General features: G+C 41.5%; 1 protein-coding gene across 1 annotated transcript in view; it reads right to left on the bottom strand.

Annotated features, from left to right (window-relative positions):
• Window positions 1-17,736, bottom strand: part of VAV3 (vav guanine nucleotide exchange factor 3) — a 377,763-nt gene that overhangs the window by 171,440 nt on the left and 188,587 nt on the right. The window contains 5 exon segments of the mRNA XM_021090110.1: window positions 7,888-7,997; window positions 8,396-8,528; window positions 10,112-10,197; window positions 13,516-13,602; window positions 15,265-15,333. Coding sequence (XP_020945769.1) covers window positions 7,888-7,997; window positions 8,396-8,528; window positions 10,112-10,197; window positions 13,516-13,602; window positions 15,265-15,333 — 485 coding nt within the window.

The raw sequence follows: 17,736 nt of genomic DNA, 5'->3' as shown, positions 1-17,736 counted from the left end.
AGTCACACTCCAGTGCCACTGAGGGTGTCGAGGGGACCCAGGAAATGGCGGGCCCATGGAATGAGTGTCCCTTGACCATCAGTACCGCAAATGTAGACAGTGATTGGATTTCACGTACAAAGTGGAGAAGGAATAGCGCCTCCCCGCTGCGTCTGACAGGGTGGAAACAATCAAGCAAGCCCCAAAGAATCAGGAGTGTGGACGGAGGAAGTGGGTGGCTCTGAGCACCTGAGCCCTGAGAACTGGTCTAAGTCCTATATCCTCCCCACCTCTAGAGTCGAGGAGGCCCCCAACAGCATATGAGGGCCATACTGTTCCGCAGTTTTTAGCAGAAGTACAGATTAGAGCAATATCACCCGAACGAATCTAGGTAAGGTGAAAATTACCCATCCTGCTTGGTTCTTTAAGTTCCATCCAAGCACTGAGTCAGACTTGCCAAAAAGAAACATACCTAGGAGGAGGAGGAGGAGAAGCATAATCGGGAAGCATCAGGTCAGGTGTTGACAAAAATGCCTTCAAAAACCTGCAATCCCATTTTTGAAGACTAATCCTAAAAAAAATAATGATAGGAGTTCCCGGGTGGCCTACTGGTTAAAGATCCAGTGTTGTCACTGCTGAGGTGCAGGTCCAATCACTGGCCTGGGAACTTCTGCATGTCATAGGTATGGCCGAAATAAGCAGGTAAATTTTTGAAAAAAAGAAATAAAAATAAATAATGATATATAACATCAATTTCTAGAACTTCAAAAAAGCCAATATAGCTGGTAGACAACATATGTTTTTCAGTGTCTCTTCCCTGAGGATGCACTTTATAAAGTAAAAGTTCCTTCCCCTCGAGGGCTATTGTGATATTTTGTCGGACAGTAAGAATTTCCTAATTCATCGTCTTTTTTTATTGTCTTTGTTGTCAGATTCTTTTTTTTTTTTTTTTTATTTTAGGGCTGCACCTGTGGCATATGGAAGTTCCCAGGCTAGGGGTCAAATTGGAGCTGCAGCTGCTGGCTGACACCACAGCCACAGCAACACCAGCTCCGAGCCGTGTCTGTGACCTACACCACAGGTCTGCGACCTAAGGCTGGATCCTTAACCCACTGAGCGAGGCCAGGGATTGAACCCCCATCCTTACGGATACTAGTTGGGTTCGCTACCACTGAGCCATAACAGGAATTCCTAGTTGTCAGAATACTTTAAGAGTAGAATTTCAGATTTCCAATAAAAAGACAGTTATCCACTGTGTGCCAGGCGCAGTGCTAGGACTGATCACAGTGTGAATGGCACTGACAAAGCCCTACCCTCTTGGTGTATTTAGTCCACTGGGAGAACAGCCATGAAATAGACAGTAAGATCTCGCGGTAATGTCGTCAACCCAAGGGCCCAGACAGTTCAGCCGTGGGACATTAAAAGTACACAGGGCACCCAAAATAATCAAAAGGCAACTTCATTCTTCACTCAACATTTCAAAGACCATCCAAAAGAATATAATTCGAGACCACAGATATGTTTTTCAATAGTCCCTTTCCCCTTTCCGAGTCCCTCGGACCCCGCAGCTCTCCCAAAGCCTATCTCCACCTAAAACCCCAAACTCAGGCCAAAACCCAAAACGTTCTCCCCACTCCCAGACCCGTGAAGCTTTCTTCTTCCCTTTTCCCCAGCATTATCCATGTAGTTCAATTTAGCTTCTCTCCTAAGAAGCAAGAAAGAATCCTTACCCTTTAGGAGAAGAAATGACGGTAAAATAAAACAGGCAAGTAACAGATCATCTTCACAAGGAGGGGACTGTGGGATGGAGGGAAGGCTACAAACCTGCCCTTAGATAATTTCTGTCTATACACCTGTGAGAGACACTGGGGAGGTGAGCTTCCTCACTTAGCACAGTGGTCAGTAGCAATCTCTCCCACAAAGGGACATTTCAAGCCAAGATCCTTAGGATAAAGCATCAGCTACCCAAGGAGCAAGAGGGAAGACCTTCCCAGGCTAGAACCTCGTGGCTGAATGCCCGAGGCCTGCGCATATTTGCCCCAGATGGAAATGCACTCAGTCTAACAAAAGCTATCGGGTGTGAGAGGTGGTTGGCAAGATGGGCAGGAAAAGCCATGCAGGGACTTGTGAGGTCCCGGTAAGAAGTTTGATACTATGCAGAGCGCAAGAAATAGCCAAGCAAAGGTTTTAAGTAGGCAAGATCATGCTGGATGCTTCCTGAAGAATGGACTGGTGAGGGAGGAGCCGGGAAGGCTGAGGCTAATTGGAGGCTTAAACCAGGGCGGTGAGGGGGGAGATTGCAGGCAAGCGATCAGATTTACTCTGCAGGAGACTGGTGAGAAATTGATTGCACGTGAAGGGACAAAGGCACCTCCTGGCCCTCCAACCACTTCCACTTGAATAGATGGGACTGGGAGGGAGATGATTTGGACAGACAGAGCAAGAGTTCAGTCTTGAAATTCAATCCATTAAATATTAACTGAACATTATTATATTTAGAAGTCACGGCATTTAAATTCAATTGCAGTAGTTCCCTCAGAGTTATACGGCCAGGGCTTCCAACAGCGTCTGGCAACAACGCAAGTGCTCGATAAATATTCAGAATGAATGCAATTTCCTCTGGTAATTACCCCTCTGGTATGCAGACTATCTGAGCAATATCTTTAGATTAAAACAAATTATATTTGATAAAATATAATTTTAGATTTCAAATGTGAAAAACATACTCACAGCTTTTATATTCAAACTACAGAAGGTGCATTTCCAGAAAATGTTCTTGTCTAGGGGAGGCTGCGTTTGAGGAAAATGCTTTGCAACACTGTTCTGTTTGACCTCTGATTATTTAAATTTTTCTTTTTAATTCTGTGGCATGTGTGCTTTTTATGGTGAGTGACCTCCAATTCCTTCTGGAAGTAAATGGGGAATAAATTAGAAAGAAACACCGTGACTCAGAGTAAACGTGATTCGTGGAGTTTAATGGCTGGATTCCTGCCCTGCCCCCCACCCCCACCCCTGCCTTTCAGGGGCTCACCCTGGGGGAAGCAGCTCAGGGGCTGCCCCTCCAGATGACAAGGAATGCAGCCTGCTGCCAGAGCCCCTCCCCAGCTCTAGAATTTCCATCCCCCCTCCTCCTCCTCTTCTCTCCACCCCCGTAAGTCTTAGCAGTTAACGGGTGTGTACCCCAGGCTGATGTTTTAGCAGACATTAAGGTAAACCATGTGGCATTGGGCCTGGCAGATGGCACACGGTGAAGAAATCTTCGATGGTGTGGTAACCGTGGTATATGCGTCTTCAAGGCGGCTCTCTTTAATCAAGGGAGTAAACCTAACTTGCCAGAGTTCTGCAAACTGGGTCACGGCAAGCAGAAGAAATTCTAGGCCAGAGGGCCTTTCAGTTCCCGTCGATAAATACTACAGAGGCTGGGTGGTGAGAACCTACCGCTTTCTATAGCATAGGCAATGCTTTCTTTTTTTTCTCCTGTTCCGCTTTTTTCTTTCTCAAACTTTTCCTTTAAAAAGTCTTTTCAGTCTATTATTCAATTCCTTTAGTTCATATTTTACCCAACTTTGACTTATTTCTGGAACATTGAAGGACCCCGTCTGATCCTCCAGAGCCTAGTCACAGTGAGGAAAAGAGACACGAGAAAAAAAGAAACCAGACTCCAGTTTTAGATAACAGGACTTGGGCCCAGGTGCTTATTTTAGCACCTCTGTGGATAAAGACGACGCTGTGAACGGAGATCATGAACCCTACTGTAAATGACAGGGCACTGAACTTGCACAAATGTGCTGAAACACTCCTGCAATTGCTCGTTTCCTGAGCTATAAAATGGGTATGACAAGGCCTATTAATTTAAATCTCACAGGAGAAATCATAAGAACCCCGGATTTAAGGCATTTGGGGAAAACCTATCTATAGCCTCCTGCCAACATTCTGAACGTGGCTCTGGACACTCACATCCACCCCGCCTCCAGGCTTTTCTGACATCGTTATGAAAACTAGCTTAAGCTGCTGAAAAATATCTGCCACCCTGTTTCATAGATAACTGAACGGAATGGTGGTTTGAAAGGGACAAAAAGCCCTTTTGGAAGCACAGAAGCACAAACAACGTGTATCAATCAGGCTTTTAAAGATCTAAACATATTCTTTAGAATGGGATGCCCAGAACAATACTGCTTGAACATTATTCGGCTCAATGACTGTTCCAACCACCTCAAGAGCTAGTAGTCCTGCTACCACTTCTTCTCACAGGAAAAAAAGAGAAAAGGGGACAGCCTTCTTCCTGTCCCATCCAAGTGGGTCACTGCTGCTTCTCTCCGGGAAGCCTTTCTTCCAGAGGTTTGCCAAGGTCTGACATGATCCGCTGCATATTTTAAAGGCTGGAAGGGGCTATGGCCAAAGAAGGGCAGCAAACACGGCTACTGAGCAGGGATGGGGTGGGGGGGTGGGTGTCCAGGAAAGACAGAGGCTGAGGTTTAGGTCGCCTCTGGGGAGATGATTGGCGTTTACTGGATACTTAGTGTTTGTCAGCATCCGTGCTTTTCCAAGGTCCTTTATGATATTCTAAATTAAGAGCAGCAGTTTCAACGCCTTAAAGGTGATTTGCAATTTTTTTAATAAAAATGATCCCATTATCCTATAAACAGCAGAATTGCCATCTTCTGTAAATAGAACTGGCAAGCATCTCATCAGTCTTAAAATATCACCTCCCTTGATTTCCCGCCACCTTCCCATCAATACCTCCCTTTCCTTTTCAAAGTTCCTTAAAGCAACACTCCAGGATGCTCTAGGGGAACTTATGGGACCCCTGCTAATGTCAGAGAGACGAGAAGCAGCTGGCCTGTGGAGATACACAAGGCGGACTGTTTTTCATGTACTGTCATGAATGCTGCAGGATTTCTTAGTTTTCTCCATGGCTTATAGAATAAGAGTACCAGAACTTTAGATAATGGATAAAAGAGCAAAATTCGAGCCCTCGGTGAAGTCTTAAGCTTCCGGACTTACCTAGATTATTCTACTTTCCTGAGCACAAGACAAGCAAGATCTGTCTCACAAAGCTGGGAGAAGGGCTTTCCTGCAAAACAGGCTTCAGAAAAGAGGGGAGGAAATAAAATAATGGAAGATTCCAATGCTTGACTAGAACCATAATTTTACTTTGCCATACATGGCATAATCCCTGCTTAAAGAAACCCTCAGCTTTGACTTTGAGCATGGGCACTCCATGGAACACTGAAACACAAAGAGCAAAGAGATACTTCTATGGATTTTCGTTTTATTGTGCAGGTTATTTGAACAGAAAATGCTCAAAGCGTTAGAATCACCACTTTCTGGTGGGGGGGGGTACAGCCATCTTTCTTGGGGTGAAACAATTGAAATCTACCCCTACTCTTCCTGTATGTATATACCTGAAAGGCCGCGACTGGTGGTTGCCTGCAACTACCCACTTCTCCTTGACTCTGCCAAGCATAATCCTGCCCAGAATGAAGACTCTATTTCCAGGGCTCCCTTGGCAGACGGGGCCACACGACTGAGTTCTGGTCAGTACTATGTAACACAAGTTTGTGGCATTTCTGCAAAGGACCCTTAAAGGTATGGATCACCTTCACAGCTGGAGCTCCAGCAGCTGTCTTGGATGACAAGGTGACCAATCTTGAGGACAGAAGCCAAATGCTGACAATGGCAGAGCAGGAAAACCTGAGCCTGGGTTTCCAACAATATCCTGGAGAGCCACCCTGCCACCCCTGGCCAGCTACCCCCAGTTCTTTTCCATGAAAAAGAATACGCACTGCTCTTGTTGAGTTTCCTGTATCCAGAGTTTGGCCGTTTGATTTATGGCAGATGAATAAACTATTAAGTGATGTGTGTATCATCCAGTGCAAGGAGCCTTGCTCTGGACAGCAAATGTAACTTCCCACCTCTGCAGAAATTCCTTCACTCATGGAAAGACTCTAGAGCCGAACAGAACCCATAAGAAAATACCAGCCTAGCATCCTCCCCACAAGAACAAAGGTGTGAGATGAGCTCTGTCTTTGTACATTGTCAACAACCCCAGTCACTCCAGGCCCAACTGCTCAAGTCCAAGTGCTGCCTATCACTTGCAACCTCACTCAAATGGCACACAAAGCTTATGATGTAGCCCACTGTCCATCAGAGGCTGGGTGGAGGTTACCACTTCATCTGTGCCCCAGACCAGAGAAGAACCATTTTTTTGATGCACACGATGACTAGGCTCTTTTGTTTAATTATTCCAATCAATAAGTTTTAAGAACTATAATAGTATACTAGAAAATGTTTTCTGATTTTATTTATTCTTTTTCTTTTGCCTTTTTAGGGCCGTACCCATGGCACATGGAGGGCCCCAGGCCAGGGGTTGAATCAGAGCTATAGCTGCCAGCCTATATCACAGCCACAGCAACAAAGGATCTGCAACCCACACCACAGCTCACGGCAATGCCAGATCCTTAACCCACTGAGCAAGGCCAGGGATCAAACCTGTGCCTCCATGGATACTAGTCAGGTTCGTTAACCACTGAGCCACGACAGGAACTCCATGTTTTCTGATTTTATAAGTCCGTATCAGTGTACTAGGATCCTAAATACAAAATACTACTAAATAATAGTGATAACAACGGATATCACTCTTCAAACCATATCACTGCTCTTGTACTCTTTGGTCACCACTCTGCTTGACGTATGTTCTCTGGAACTCAAAATATTATTGTCCCTATTTTACAGAGGAGGAAACTGAGGCTCTGAGATGTAATATCAATGGGTTGAGACTATGCAGCCAGTTCATGGTAGTAATTATTGCTCAACTCAGAATTGTCTATAAGCTTAAAGATATTTTAGCTGTACAATCATAGCTCTCAAAATGTTAGAGAAAGTAATCTAAAGAAAATTTCTACTTTTCTCACTTCAGAACTACAATAAAATATTCTGGTCCTATCTCCCTTTTGTATTTATGAGCATTTCCAAAAACAAAGACAACTCAAACAAACAAACAAACAAAAAACCGATAGAATTTGTCTACAAAAGGTAAATAATACTAGAATACAAAGGAAGCAAATCATAAAAATGTTTTTTCTTAATTTAACTTTCCGCTAACAGTTTCAATTTCAGGGTGACTTATATGTTTCCATAACAAGGGTTATTATGCACCTTTTAATCCAGGAACCTCAAATCTGAAAAGAAAGCCCTATAATGACAGGTTCTTGTGCAATTACATCTCTTTATGCCATTCCTTTTGAACCAGGTCTGATTTGTATCCCACCTCTTTGTTGAGCTTCCACTTTAATAAAAGGAAAGAACACTGAAAGAAAGCAAGCCCTTAAAGCAGTCATTAACTACATCAAGCAATTTACCCAGAATTCAAATAAATGAGTTAAAAACCAACTGGAGAAGAAAAAATTAATCTTTTTATTAAAAATAAGATATGTGTGCGTGTGTGTGTTTGGAGGTATTTCTACTTAAAGACAGGCATACATATACCTGAACCACTTTGTTGTAGAGTAGAAATGACCACAACACTGTAAATCAACGACACGTCAATAAAAATTTAAAAAATGAAAAAATTTAAAGACATATATAAAACATGGTAAGTACATTACCAGTTTATCATTAGAATAACTGATATTTTCCAGGGGCTGCAGAAAACCGAAGAATTAAAATACGCCCAAGAGAAGGAAGTCAAATGGAATGTTAGAGCTCCCTCTTTCTTTTTCTTGAAGAAGTTCACCAAAAGATCTCTCCTAGGAGAGCAAAGTTGCAAATAGCACTCATGCTTGGAGCAGAGTATTTTCATAGCCTCTGTACACATGCCATGAAACTAGAGGACATTTATTGGTAGTTCACCGTTCATAAGAGACTTAGGCAGTAGGAAAAAGCACTTGTTAAAAGAGAAATACTCACAAAGCCATTTCGAACTGTTCCAGCCACTTCTTCTTTAAATCTTTTGTTTTGCAATAAAATTCTAACCCATTTTGTCCTTGGATATGGATGAGGTAGAAGCCGTAAGACCACTGTTAAAAAGAACATCCCTCAGGTTAACAGGCATCATTTATCACCAACATTACGTTTCCCAATTCACTAAGGAAACACCACTGTCATCACCCACAAACCTCTCATAACCTTATCTTCACACAAGCCGTGAACCATCGAGATCATCTCGGCCAACGTCACATGCAGAACAACTGCTATGCCAAGTGCATTTTGCTGCTTTGATCATTAAGGCATTAGAGATGATCATATCAGCTGTGGAGCGGTCCAATTATTTCTCACAGAGACTTGCTTCTAATTAATCTCTAGCAACAAAAACACCTGGATCGATAAGCTGCCTCTCACATTAATGGACTGGCACACCCTCCTTGAACAGTCAAAACTATGAGTAAATTATGGTTATTCATTTCCAAGAATTCACCTTTTTATTTTCTTTATCGGTTGTTGGATTGTTGGCTATTTTGTACTGCTGAAGATCTATTATTTCCTTCATTTCATAGTTATCACCTTTCCTTTTACATACGATCACTGCCAAATCAAATAAGAAGATATGCCTGAGAGAAAGAGAGAGAGAAAAAAAAAACGGAGATTGATTGATTTAAATGGTTTGGAAGCATGTGTGTTAATTCTCCCCAAGTAGCATTTAATTTTTCCCACGCGTTAAAGAAAAAGGCAGTGTTGCATATTGGAAAGAATGGTCTGGCGTGCCCTGGCACTGCCCTCTACTAAATGAATGCCCTTGCTGGGCCTTGGTTTCTGCATTTAAAAACAGGCAACATTAGAATGAGAACAACACGCACAATGCCAAGTGCATTGTCAGGAATAATTGTCAAGAACAATTAAGCCATGCAGCATTGTTCTTGCGCTAGCACCTCTTTTTCTAGTTTTAAAGCTTAACATTTATGGAAACATTAATGACAACAATAGCAGTGAACTTCTCCTGATGTTACTAGCAGTCAGCCAGAATGCCTCGAGAGGCATTCATCCCTTCCACAAAGATGGAATTTAAATCCCAGGACCATGTTCTGAGGTGGGTCTTACTATGATCTTCATTTTATTGAGGAGGAAGTTGAGGCTCAGAGAAGTCAGGGAATGTTCTCAAGGGCGCACTGCCAGTGGGTGCAGGGCAGGGTCACTCTTGGGTCTAGTCATGGAACCTGCACTTTGACCCTGCATGTTATTCCTCCTGATTGAATGGACCACCTGAAACACGGCTGAGGGGGCATGACCCAGTTGTAAGCTAGAGAAATTACGGTGCAATTTACATGTTGCTGTTTCTCTTCTCTCTTGATGAAAACAATGTAATGAGGGAAGAAAACAAACCTTATCATCCAATACTAATACCTGCATCTTTCTGAAAACTCTCAGCCAGTGGTTCACACATACATAGAAACAATGAGAGTGATACAGTCACACAGCTCTGTTACTTGCATCACTTTCAAAGCCTATTTTTCTGGAGAGGAGAAAAGGATGTGTGTTTCCTGGGAGCGACCTTAAGAGTCTGGGTATCAAGGTGGAAGCAAGAGCTGATGCTGCCCCCTACTGGCTGACTTTCTAGGTTCCAAAGGTGCCAGAAAATGGCTATGTCAATCAAATGAATTAGTTTGAGGATCATATATACGTGATATATATGTGTATATGTATATATACACACACACAATGAGGGACATCGGCCCAAGCTCACTCATCTTTAGGAATTCTACCTACAAAGTTCCCTCAAAAAATCTCACTAAATGGTTCTCACTTTAACTTCCGTCTTAGGACATTTTGCATTATTTTTTAGTGATTTTCAAATGCATTTATCAAAGAAAAAATTAAACAACTGTGTTTTATGGTAGTTACCTATCATTTCTTTATCGCTACTCGCATTTTAATGTGTACTTTTTTACTCTAGCTGATATTCTAGGTTTGTAATTTCCTTCTTAAGAGCTCAAACCTAGGCAAATCAACAGATACCAGAACAAAGAGGGAAATAGCTAACATACCTACATGAGAAATTAAAAACCTATAGATTGGCCTGTCCCCTTGTTTGTCTTCCTTGGTTTCCCTCCCTTGTCCTGGAGGAACTGTTTTTAAGACTTTCTCAATCTCCTGCTACTAGGAACTTGTTCTGAAAAGAAGCACCGATCCTTCTCACCTTTCTTGCTTTGTATGCTTGTCAAGTGTGGTTATTCGAATTTCACCATCTCCCTGAGGTCGCCCAAAAAGCAAAACTGGTTGGTTCTAAAACAGAAAATGTACATGTCTCAGTTTTTGATAATCACATAAAAAACAGAAAGAAATATTAATGAGGATATTTGCCAGGCACAACTACCTAAGGACGTTACAAGTTTTATCACTACATTTTTAACACACTTACTTTAAAAAAGTTCAGGTCTATATGATACACTTTCAAAAACATTCTGTCCTCGGTCATCCCAGGAGGCATACTTAAGACAGTAATTAATTTTACTCAAACCCTAATGGAGAAGTTAGCTAGCAAAAGAGAGACTTAATTGGAAAAATTCAAATCACAATGAAGTTATAGCAGCTAATATTTACTGAGCATGTGCTGTGTGCCAGCCACTGTAATAGGTACCAGGTAGAATGACAGAGACCCTGCCCTCATGGAGCAGACTCCTGGGGGAGGTGGGGGGACAAATATTCACAGACGTATATAGTTACAAACGTGCAACTGCTGTGAAGGAAGCATGAACGGCTGGGGATCTAATATGTTCTAGGGAGTCAAGGATAACCTCCTTGAGCTAAGATCTCCAGAATGAAAAGTTCTGATTTAATGATTAAAAATAATGAGCCATTGCCCCAGAGGAAGACAATAAAAAGTTTTAAGTATGTATGAGCACCTACAAGGTGCTAAAGGAAAAAAGAATTAACTGAAGATAACACTACGGGCTAGATTACATAGTAATAAAAAAAAGATAGATCTGTAATTAATGGTACTGTAATATAAAAATAAATGTTTCCTATCAAAATTCCAGTGATATCTTGTGCAGAAACAGAAACTCCACCCTAAAATTCATTGGAACTACAAGGAACCTTTAACAGGTAAAACAATCTTTTTAAAAAAAAGTTTTATTGTAATTAATTTGCAGTGTTCTGTCAATTTCTGCTGTGCTCCAGCCATACATATACCTATCTATATACGTATACATACATACATACATACACACACACACATATATACACACACACACATTCTTTTTCTCATATTATCTTCCATCACGTTTCATCACAAACGATTGGATGTAGTTCCCTTTGCAATACAGCAGGACCTCAGTGCTTATCCCCTCCAAAAGGAGGAATAGTTTGCATCTACTAACACCAGATAAAACAAATTTCTTTAAAAAGAACAAAGTTGGGGTCCCATGCTTCCTAATTTAAAAACTTATTACAAAGCTATGGTAATCTAAACAGTGTGGAACTGGCATAAACAGAGGTTTCTAAACCAATGGAACAGAACAGAAGGTGCAGAAATAAGCCCTCACATATATGACGGAATGATTTTTGACAAGAGTGCCAAGACCATTCGGTGTGTACAGGAGAGCCTTTTCAATAAGCGGTGCCGGGGAACCTGGACATGCACGGCCAAGAGAAAGAAGTTGGACAGTTACCTTACACTGTATCCAAAAATGAACTCAACATGGATCAAAGATTAGTAGAGTGAAAAGGCAACACACAGAATGGGGGAAAATATTTGCAGACCAAAGTGTGAGAAGTATTGATACCCCATAATTCATAAAGACAGAAAGTAGAATGGTGATTGCTCGGGGCTAGTGGAAGGGAGAATGAAGAGCTGGTGTTTCATATGCAGAGCTTGTTTTGCAAGATAAAAAGAGTTCTGCAGATGGACAGTGGTGATGGGTGCACAACAAGATGCGATGTGTATATATACATATCCACAATGAAAAAAACAGCTGTCCAGGCAATATGCTATAGAATTACAAGGAGAAAAGGAGATGGGAGAGTAGGGAAAGAATTTATTTTCGGTGGACCTTGAAGAAATTGGGTAGGAAAAAACGAACAAAGACACTCTCGGCTTTGACAATCTTATGATCAAAAGCAGAACCATAAAAATGTATGGCACATCAGAGACCTTACACCACAGCCGGAGCACTGTAAAGAATGTGGGCAGCTATTAGCTGGATAAGTTGAGGAAAATAGCTTAAGGCCAAATCACTGAGGGCCTTATACACCAGGCTATGGAATGTTGACTGAATCCTGAAGGTGACAGACAATTCTGACAAGTTTGAGGAAGAGAGTGAATTGAAAAATCCATATTTTGGAAATGCAACTACGTGAAGAGGCAATTAGAGGCGACTGTGGATGGAAAGATGGCAGATGAGGTCCTGAAAAGGGGGCATGGTTGTACGTGTGGAAAGACAGACATAGACCAAAGGTGTTTCAGAGAAAGAAGCAATAAAATGGCTCTACCAAGATAAGTATCGTAAATCCATTCATCTGTCTGTCCTCTCTACTCACAGCTTTATCCAAGCCTCTATCAATCTCTCTCTCGCTCGCTTTTCTTTTTGTGGCTGTGCCCATGGCTTGTGAAAGTTCCCGGGCCAAGGATTGAACCCACGCCGTAGCAGTGACCTGAGCTATAGCCAGGCCACTAGGGAACTCCCATCACCTCTCTCTCGAAACCACCTCAACAACGTGCTGACTGCTCTGCCTGCTGATAGAGTTTTTTTGACCCATAAATCAGACTGTGAAACCCTCAGGTAAAAACTTTTCACTGGCTTCCTACTGCAATCACTACAAAATCCCAACTCAGCACCTCGCCTGCAAGGCTGTGGCGTGGAGTCCCCCCTGCTCCCTTCTTCCTCTCACTCTCAATTTCCAGCCTCTCTTGCCTTACAGCTTCTTGAACGCCCCTGACTCTCACCTGTCTCTGGGCACTTCACTTGCTATGGCTTCTGCCTGAAATGCTCTCTCTCCACAGACCTTTGTGCCACTGGCTTCTTCTCATCCTTCAGGCTCAAGTGACAAACGAGTCAAATGAGTCAGAAAAAGTCTTTCAGACCACCTTAGCTAAACTAGGACACCCCTCACTACCCTCTGCTGTAGCAACCCATGCATAGCACTGAGCTCAACACAGCACTTTTAAACTCTCTTTTTACTGTCTCTTCAACCATCAAACATGTGGTTCATAGTTATAGCCCCGGCCCCAGGCAAAGCATCTGGCACGCAGCAGTTATCCAGTAAATATACATAAAAAGAACACATCAACAGGACTCTGCATGAGAATATATGGGGGTGGGGAAGAGAAAAGAAAAGCAAAACAAAAAAACAGACTCCAGTGGTTGGAATTTGGACTCCTGGGGGAGAGGCAACATAGTGTGTTAAGGTGAGAGGGACAGGTACTGACAGAAAATCCCTGGACAATGATGTATTACAGGTGTCACCAGACATCCAACAGAAGTTGCAAAACACTTAAAACAACAGGAACTTGCAGGTAAACCATCTTTCCTTCAAAGACAACTCCTAGGATGTCCTCCAGTTCGTGAATTTTGGAAGCCTGATGGAATGATAATTACATACCAAATTTTCTATAGATAGCTGAAACTGTTTAATTTCACGAAGGGTCTCATTATCTCTTTTCACTTCATTCACATATTGCGCCAAGTCCTAAAGAATACAGAGAAGGGTAGAAAAAGAAAGCAGGATGAGATTAGACAAGAGATGAGCACTGCACTGTTTGAAAGAAAACACATCATTAATTTCATTAGTGGTAAAAGTTACCACCATAACATTTCCGTGACAATAAAATGAACGCCCAGTCAATCAAAGCTGCATCTCAAAAGCAATTTAAAACTGTCTGGCGTACAGCTGGGAAGAATGAAGTCTTGTCATTTACCACACCCCGAGAAAAGGAAAGATCAAACACAAAAACAAACAAAATATGCTGCCATGTAGACCAACAAAAAGGAAACCGGGTAGCCGGGAGTTTATAAATTCCAAACACACAATAGCTGACCTTGAGAGAATCGCACTCATCCCTGAGATGGAATCAGGGCAATCAGGCAGGATTAGTGGGAGAACAAAGTAACTAAAAGTCAGACAATGAATCTGGCAGGGCTGTGGTCTGCATCCAGTTAGCATCTTAGTTCCTGAGAACGTTCACTCAGGAGCCAGGTCAATTTCAAAAAGTTAATAAAGGGGAAGTAAAGGAGACAGAGGAACCTGAGAGCATGAAAATGAACCAAGGTGCACAAACAACGCTGGCCCTGTTTCTCCACGTGCCTTCACCTATTTTTAAAACGTCTTCTCCTATTTGAGGAAACATTAGCTAATCTTTCCATACTGTAACTCGCTATTTTTACTACACGTGCTCCAGACTTGTCCCATTTTCTGGGTTCTTTTTCTTTTCTCTCTACCCTCTTATATTCATCTGCAACAGTAGGAACGGAACGCGGACAAAAGGCAGTTCCCAACTTTGTTCTAAATGAAAGTCTTGCCATAGGATACACTGATAAAGGATTTCTTTTCAAAATGGGGAGCTAGGTATGGTTTTGTCTGACAGTAATAAATAATTGTGCGATGTTTCCTGACAGGGTACAAAAGTCAGCTAAACAGCAGAGCTCACACTCAAACTGGCACAGGGACACGGATAAGTAACTGTGCGTTGCTCTGAGCAGAGTCACACCAGCATTTGGTTTTGAGAAGAAATATTTGCTTATGTTCTAAGTTAGGTGGCATATCTTATGTCTTTCAAAGTCCAGCAGAGCAGGGGAGCTGGAGTTCTACAGATTCCCTGATACATTCAAAAAGTCTGCCTTCATCTCTTTGTGGTTCTTGATTTTCAGATTTACCTGAAAGAGAAACCCAAACTGATCCACTAGCCCTGCACTGAGGCACAGCGTCCACAAAGGTAAACCTGGCAGACATCCTCCCTTGAAGAAAATAAGTCACGCCAGTGCTCTGAAGTCATCAGCTAGCCTGCTGGTTGCACAAGCCAACAGTTTGCTATTAGTCACCATAAAGAGAATGTGACATAAAACCACTCTCTTAAATCATTCCTGGTGGTTATGGAGTTGCCATACATTCATAAATAACAAGCTATTTTAATACGCTTCTTGGGTCTATGTTTTTGCAATCAAATCAATGCAAGGACATCGATTTCAGTTAAAAATACTGAGTTCTCCCCCACCGAAAGCAGAACTATACACATACTTATAGATATTGTAATTTCAAGATTAGCATATAATGCATATGTATTTGCAGCTTACAGTCTATTGGTTTTAGGCCAGAATGAGAAATACAGACAAGTTCATGATGCATTTGTCTTACCTTCATTGCATCAAGAGCCAGTTTTAGATTGGCCTTCTCCATAGGGTCAGTGGTATGTTTGACCAGCTCCTATTTGGAAGATACAGTTTAGGACTCCTTTCATCAAATGAAAACCAAAACATAAGAAGACATTTTTTTTAAAAAATCCCGTTTTTATGATTACTCACGCCATCGCGTGATAAATCTGATGCAACCGGGCTCTATTTTCATCAAAAATTTCAAATTGCTAAGAAGACCAATTAGACATCAAAAGAATGTGAGACAATGGCTGGAAACACTTTCCTTTCCAAGCTGAACCTGAATTCTCCTGCCCATCACTGACACTCTTCCCAGATATTATAAAAGATCCCCTCTTTGCCAACTGAATTGATACTTTCTACTCTACCTGTTCCCGAACCTGGCTTCTCTCTTTGGATTCTGATGTGACTACAGCTCTCCTTTGGCTTCAGGGACATCAGGCTCTTCTGTTTGTTGATGGTGTGGCTGTTGGTCCATCTTAAATGTTGACTCATGGGTCCTTCGTACTTTTTTTTTTCCTTATCTGCACCTTTGAAATTAGTTATTGTTCCCTAGATTCTCACTGTAGTCTTCTGTTATTCTTACTTTGCACTTGCTACAAATTCTATCATACCCACTGCCATAGCATCACCTTTCACCCGGCGTGACAGTCCCTCCCAAATGAACGCACTCAATTCAGAACTCAACTCCTATGTCCAATTATTCCATAGGTTCCAGCATGTCCAAGCTTAATGCACCTTCACTCATAGCCCTGCTCTTATTCATATTCCTGTTTATGTTTTACTGAGTGACGGCCCCTCCATCATGGAAGCCAACACCGAAAAGGTGCCGACACTTCCCGCTCCCTCACTTTGTTCTGTTTGTGTTAACTTTGATCCTTCCCCTTGAAATCACCCCCCTGCCATTACCCTGGTTCAAGTTCCTGCTCTTTTCAAATGGGTCACTCTAACAGGCTTCTGACTGATCTTCTGAGTCACAATTTTCCCCACTCTAATCTATTCACTCTACTGACACCAGAGTTGACTCTCTAAATGCAAGTCAGCCCCTGTTATTTAGACTTCCGGGAAATCCACAAAAACTTCAGGTTGGCATCCATACCTCATAGACACTTCAACATCTGAATTCTGCAGACCTCTCCCAACTTCTCTCTCCGCTGCTACCTCAACAGCCTATGCCCTAGTTCTACTAAATGACCGGTGATTCTCAAAATACATCCTAATTTCTGAGCCCATTGGGCACAGTTTTTTCTCCCTTTAGAAAGCCCTTTCTCTCTGACCCACCTGTCAAATTGTTATTCTTCCTTCAAAGTCCAACTCGAGAATCACTCCTCTGTGAAGCTTTCTATGGCAGCGGTCTCTACTCATGCCACAATTTACTAGATCTCTCTTTGTGCCAACCTCTGGACCTTCTGCATACCTATCATACCATATTGTACTTGACAGACTCTATTTCATTTTCCCCACCTAAAGAGTGAGTTTCCTCAGCATGAGGGAGGCTGTTTCATACTGTCAAATGCCTAACACTGTACGTGGAACATGGAAGCCATTCAAAAATCCTTGTTGAATTCAATACCAGTAGTGTTTCTAGTGGTAAACAGAACCTACAGACATCCAATCTGTTAAAGATAATAAACTTGCCAAAGGTATATTCTTTGGTATCCATTTTGACTTTTCCTTTATTAAATAATAACAGTAAATTATTCTCAAAGTTTCAAACCCCCACTATACATATTTGCAACTGTGAATTCAAGTCAAAGCCATTCCAAATATGATTTCCCCACGAAAATACAACAGTAAGTAGAAAATGTTCAAATTTATACCACATTTATTCAACACGTTTCTAAACAGAAGACAAATTAATTCTACCGGACACGATTTCAAAATGGAAAAAACATTTCTAGAATTTTTATCTAAGGGTGGTGTCCCAGATAAAACTTTCCCTATTTTAAAAAAATCATCATGGAACTAAATATACTTTTGAAATTTAAAATATAAAAGAGCCCAAGAAAAATTAGGAGAAAAAAGTTTGCTGAATTTCAAGAAAGTAGTCATATTTTATACTTTTATACGTCTGTCTAAAATCTTTTAAGTGAGCAAAATGTATATTTCTTGAAAACCACCTCTTAAATTCTTCAATCGATATTTGACTATATCAAAGTTATAAAATAAATTATGATCTTTTGGACATGGTTTTAGTTTCATGATATCTCAGAAACTGACTGCCTAAATCTTATTATTTTTTCATAAAATGCAATTTGATTAAGTTGCTTTGAGTTTAGGTTTCAGAAATGTTTTAATGCATTTTTAAGGAATAATCAGGGTTTGAATTTTTCTGATTTTGCAGTAGAACAAAAATAGAAATAACTAATAATTTTGCAGCTACAGTTCAAGAAATTTAATATACAAGATGTACAAAGCACAGCAAATTCAAAATTATATTTCACATACAGGTAGT

The sequence above is a fragment of the Sus scrofa genome, chromosome 4 (assembly GCF_000003025.6).
Source record: "Sus scrofa isolate TJ Tabasco breed Duroc chromosome 4, Sscrofa11.1, whole genome shotgun sequence".
In the NCBI taxonomy this organism is placed as follows: Eukaryota; Metazoa; Chordata; class Mammalia; order Artiodactyla; family Suidae; genus Sus; species Sus scrofa.
Note: the sequence above shows the minus strand (reverse complement) of the source record. Positions and strands in the feature narration are given on the sequence as shown.